The 5,425-nt window shown below is 32.2% G+C and overlaps 1 protein-coding gene across 1 annotated transcript in view; it reads right to left on the bottom strand.

Moving 5' to 3' along the window:
* LOC108571481 (cilia- and flagella-associated protein 70-like) overlaps positions 1 to 5,048 on the bottom strand; it is a 7,161-nt gene extending 2,113 nt beyond the window's left edge. The window contains exons 1-16 of the mRNA XM_017933537.1: positions 5,030 to 5,048; positions 4,820 to 4,941; positions 4,371 to 4,566; positions 4,096 to 4,260; positions 3,758 to 4,002; positions 3,479 to 3,655; positions 3,316 to 3,416; positions 3,078 to 3,214; positions 2,847 to 2,992; positions 2,362 to 2,504; positions 2,108 to 2,231; positions 1,493 to 1,636; positions 1,192 to 1,374; positions 473 to 606; positions 252 to 400; positions 5 to 41 (exon numbers count right to left, since the gene is read on the bottom strand). Of these exons, the coding sequence (XP_017789026.1) occupies positions 5 to 41; positions 252 to 400; positions 473 to 606; positions 1,192 to 1,374; positions 1,493 to 1,636; positions 2,108 to 2,231; positions 2,362 to 2,504; positions 2,847 to 2,992; positions 3,078 to 3,214; positions 3,316 to 3,416; positions 3,479 to 3,655; positions 3,758 to 4,002; positions 4,096 to 4,260; positions 4,371 to 4,566; positions 4,820 to 4,941; positions 5,030 to 5,048 (2,222 nt within the window). The remainder of the gene's footprint in view (positions 1 to 4; positions 42 to 251; positions 401 to 472; positions 607 to 1,191; positions 1,375 to 1,492; positions 1,637 to 2,107; positions 2,232 to 2,361; positions 2,505 to 2,846; positions 2,993 to 3,077; positions 3,215 to 3,315; positions 3,417 to 3,478; positions 3,656 to 3,757; positions 4,003 to 4,095; positions 4,261 to 4,370; positions 4,567 to 4,819; positions 4,942 to 5,029) is intronic.
* Positions 5,049 to 5,425: the final 377 nt, after the last annotated feature.

Raw genomic sequence — 5,425 nt, 5'->3', positions numbered from 1 at the left:
CTGCATACATTTTTCTGCTATACGAAGCGAAAGATCGACTCCTACGATGTTAATAATATCATTTAATATTAAAAAGTGTTAATTCAGCATAATGATTTTCTCGCAATTGAGAAAGTGACGTCAAATAGAAAACTTCGCCTTTTGCTATAGTAAATGATATAGGCCAGTATTGAATCAACCAGCTTCTCTCTGCTTATTAATTGTTAACTAATTACTGATCACCAAAAATCATTATGAGAGAATTTTTTTACCTGCATAGTATTCCGTTTTTAAGTAGAAAAGGTGCAAAATCGCCCAACCTTCAAAGAAACGTGGATGAAAGTCAGTGATGGCTCGCAGGAAAATTTCTGCCCCTTTGTAGTCTCTGCTTTCGAACAAGATCATCGCGTACACTAATAATCTAAAATCAGAGGAATTTATATTGGAGTTTTATTGATTATAAGTATACATGCATAGGAGAATTTATACTCACACGGTTGCATATTGTCTATCCAATGTGATGGCTTCTAAACAGCATTCCGTCGCGCGATTTACGTCGCCGATTTTTCTAAGAAAAATCGCATATTGCGTCCAAGGATAAGGATCACGTTTGTCAGACATTATTACCTGAAAAAGTGATATCAGGTGGGACACATAAAATTGACCTCAAACGTAAAATACAATTTTAAAGTTTTATTTGGTAATAATGTACTGTTGGTGGAAACGATGTAGTGATGTAAATTAAAGCACTATGCGGCGACGCCAATTGGTATAACCACTCTCAGGGCCGTGTATTATTTATGAATTGATATTAAAATTTTCTGCTTAGAATCTTTCATTAAAGTTATATACAGTATTAAGCTTCCATCACTTTTTGCTCAATAATAATTGCAGTATTGGTAAAAATTAACGTGCAACTGTTACGGGTTAAGGCGCAGACAAATTTCTTAAATATACCGCAATGGAAGAACCTATTCCGAGTTGACGTTCAAATTGCTGTTTTGGCGCTTGGATTACATGTACTTTGACGCCTGACGAATTTTACGATCTCACTATATCGCTTCTAGCAACTATACATTTTAGTTTCTTTTGGTATGGTGGAGGTTCACTGAACTTATGCGCATGCGCAGCAGTTTCGAATAGCACCCAACGCGACACGTGCGAATATACAAAATAAAACTTTTAAACTATTTTTAAACATAACTTACTTACCTCTGTGTAATACTGTTTGGCTTTCTCCATGTCCCCAAACTCGTAAGCCTCTTCAGCATAGAAATACAACAGCTTCGAGTTTATTTCACTTTGTAGATCTTGCGTGCATCGACCTTCGACCATTTTATTTAAGGCAACGTGCATTTGCTCCACTAAAAACGTATATACTGAGGAGATGAAATTCTGCAAACAAAATTCTTCGATGTAAAGTGATATTTTATTATGAACGTATATTCTTTAATATTATTTTTTATGCTTTTAGACAAGACTCTTTTTTTTTATATGGGAAAAAGAAGAATACATGAGTCTTGTTAGAATCCACTAAATTTTTCGGCATGTCGAATTTCTGGTCTATCAACATGGGAATTTTCAATCTTAATGTGCTGCATATGGATTGGTACACTCCGTTTTTATAAAGATACTGCGTGAAGCACGTTACTTCGTCCTGAAGAATTTCAACTGAATTTTATTCGTGTAGAGATAATACAGGTTAGTTGATATTTAGTTTATTGAGTTCTTTATTTATCGATATATGTACTATTTCTTTACTGACTGCTGTGAGATCTGTATAGTTTGTTCTGTTTTATATACACAGTGCGAATACGACTGCAGCCGAGTAAAGATATTTATAGGTTAAGTTTATAATAAATACGTATATTGGTAAATAATGTTATGGATGTTTTCTCATACTTCTGTTAAATCTAACAATTCGAATAGTTGAACCATTATTTTCTATCGATAATTACCGATTCAGGATCGAAACAATATTTTTCTTCTCGTTTTTCTTCGTTGGTATCTTTTTCTATATTTTCGTCGCAAAAATCCTAGCTTGAAAAAAAGATTAAAAATTCAACGAAATTAAGATATACTTCAACCAAAATGGTAATTTTTTTTATAACTTTAATTATTATCATACTCGATAACTTTCCGTTATAACTTCCGCCAATTTTTGGATACAATGCACGTACTGTGCTTCCGCTATGCTACTGGAGTACACGTAATACTGTTTCTTCTCTATATCAGGTATTATATCGGTAATCCTGAAAAAAATCGTTATTAAGATCACAGACTAAAATTATAATGTTACAAATTTTTGTTGATATAAAGAGACCTGTAATTTCCAAAGAATTTCATGAAGATAAAGAATAGTACAATTTTCACGAAACTCACATATTTGAAAAGTCTTCCTCGATTCTACAAGCGAAAAGAGCTTCGTAGAGTTCTACTTCGATCACTATAATTGTAGGTTCTCCAGTTTCTGTAATAATTGCTGTACTTGCTGTTGTTCCACGCTCTGATTGTACCGATTGAGTCTGTTAATTGAATCTGTGTTTTATTGGAAGTTCATGTGTCGATAATTATGTACATAACTTTCATGAAACATTTAGTTACAAAAATAGTAGAACAATTTTAGAGTCTGGTAGGAAGCAGAAAATTCGTAACGTTGCGGAATGTGCCTGGAGACTTGAATGAAAGGAGATATTTACGTGAAGATTTCAATGAAGGGAAACACATAGAGATTTTAATGAAAGATAAAATGTAAAGATAGGAATAAAAGAAAGTATAATATGTTCGTATAATGTAACTATATCAATTTTTACAAAATATGAATCATTTTTGCCAATAATATTTTTATATAATTTTTTCAGTTTTACCTTCGGGGTTTTAATTTTTTTCTCTTTCTCTTTTACTTCCTTACGCTGTACTTCCATAATAAAGATATTATTCTCAAGACCCACTTTTTCTGACATATCCATTGGATTGTATGTGTACAATTGTCCTACAATTCGACAATTTCTTCCTGCATGAATACATTTTCATATATTTTTGGTATATGAAATATTTTACATTGACATGTTTACATAGTGAAAAGTTGTGGAATTTACTTCCTGGGAAAAGAAGTTCTGAAAGATCCACGTAACATTGATATAATTGTATCGTCGGTAATGAATCTTTTCGATTTTTGGATTTCTCTGTAGCAGTTTCTGTGCTTACTTCGAATTGGAAGGGCCAATACTTGTATCTTAAGAACAATTAAATTTTTACAATTAATATGTTCCGTATGTTTATGTGTAAAAAATAACAAGAATTATTTCATGGATAAAGTTTCATCAATATTCATACTTCGTAATATGATTTTTCATTGCTTCGATTCCTGTCTTCCATAAGACACATCGGTTCAAGGAATTCCATTCTATTCTTTTAATGTCCTCACACGTTTGTTTCTAACAAAACAATGGTTAGGTAATTACTGTCAGTAGGTAAATAAAAATATGGTAGCTTTTACCGCCAGATGGAACTGCTTTTTAAACGGATTTCTCACTCCCACGAAATCGCAATCGAGTTTGTATTTCGATAATTGAGCTCGATTTTCAATATGGCGCAAAGTGTTCCATCGTTTCGTTCTTTCGACGTCACGACTTGTCGTCCATATACCGTTGTCGAAAAATACATTTTCAGGAACCTAATATGAAATGTGAATACTCATAGTTTTTATATTGTAAATTCAAACAGATTAGTGGTTTATGAAATGTCGTTTAGTTAATATAAATATATCGGTATAAACCTCGTTATCGATATAGGCTATCGTGCCAACTTTATACTTCAAATCAGCGGTGAATGAGTCTGGAGGATTGTATATGCTTTCAATGGTGACATTTAAAAAGTTCATTTCGCCTAATTGAAATAACGGTGCTGGGTATTGGCAAACTGTGACTGTCAGGCGGGGAAGATTCTGCCAGGATACTAACGTACCATCATAGGAGAAGGTAGGTGTTTCTAGAATTAGCTTTTCAGTGAAACTCTCTTCTCCTGAAATTTTTAAAGTTTCAAATATCGAATTCGTGCATTTTGAAGATTTTTAAATTTTGAATTTAAAAAAAATTAACTAACACATAGAATTACCTAATGCGATTGGTATTAAATCAAGATTGCACATTCCCAATAATTCCGGTGTGAAATGTGCCGCAGACTTTGCACTGAATATCGATCTATTCTTCGATCGAACTTCAACGTTTAAAATTGAGGATCTTTCTTCTTCATTAGTTTCTGGAGTTTGTAGAGCTTTTACTAAGCAAGTGTACGATTTGAATTAAAAGCAATATTAAAAAAGGTATGATTACATATTATATAAGCTATACATGTGATTAAATGAACCATAATAATAAACGAATTTTTACTTAGAACTGGACTAGACACAATTGAATTAAGGCTCTCTTTATCCTTCGGCAGGACTGGCAAATTAACGGCAAAATCAATCCTGAAAACTGAAAATCCTTCGTCGTAAATTGATCTAACGAATGTTGGATTGCTTTCTCCCAAAATGACTGCATTGTGTTCCACTGTGAACGATACACTTATGTTCTCCTTGTTGAGCTGGATTTTTCAAATAACATAATATTTTTCAAAGGAACAATTGAATTTCTTTATCAACTGTTTTATAACTCAGAAATTAAATTACATTTTTAAATTATATCATTACACGAATAAATTACATCATTTCCCTTAATTTTAAATTGGCAATATTTTATCTTAACAGTATTTCATTTCTTTATTATTTATGGTTAGCAGAACAAGCTTGTTTTCTCATTTCTTAGAAAATCATTTTTCTCCAAATAAAAGAACTTACGACATTTTCGATGGAATGTATAGTTATTGTAATAATTCTCTCATCTACGGAATCTTGCCAATGCATCCATTCCTCCATACCTGGGGAAATATTTTTGCAAATTCTAGACTCTGACAGCCAAACTGAAAATCACTTTCATTTGGTATTGCTGTTGTTTGATAAAAAATAAAAGACAGTTTATAAAAGACCTTGATTCAATAATTTACGAACACAAAGTAACAAAATGCATCTTATTGCAACATTAACTTTATTAATTAATAAGTTATATCTTTTTGTACGTAATAAACAAGTATATACATAAGTATTATATGTATAAATACAAACATTATAAATAATTTATTCCACTACAATTGAGGTTAGAAAAACGAAACGTTCATTCTAAATAGTCTACATTCTACATTCTCGACACTGTTCTCATGCAATTTTCGAAGTTTTCCGATCGAATTTCGGAATTTATCCGGTCTTACAATAGAGAATTTTGGCATGTCTGAAAAGTTATCGACCTACACTACTTGCCGCACCCTGAAATTCGAGTGGCCGAGAAATGGTTGACTTGTACTACTTAACGGCATCGAGAAATGTTGGAAAATTTTTGGAATTGAAGAA

Source organism: Habropoda laboriosa, unplaced genomic scaffold (assembly GCF_001263275.1).
Source record: "Habropoda laboriosa isolate 0110345459 unplaced genomic scaffold, ASM126327v1 scaffold40, whole genome shotgun sequence".
NCBI lineage: Eukaryota > Metazoa > Arthropoda > Insecta > Hymenoptera > Apidae > Habropoda > Habropoda laboriosa.
The sequence above is the reverse complement of the archived record's forward strand: the minus strand, read 5'-3'. Positions and strand labels throughout refer to the sequence as shown.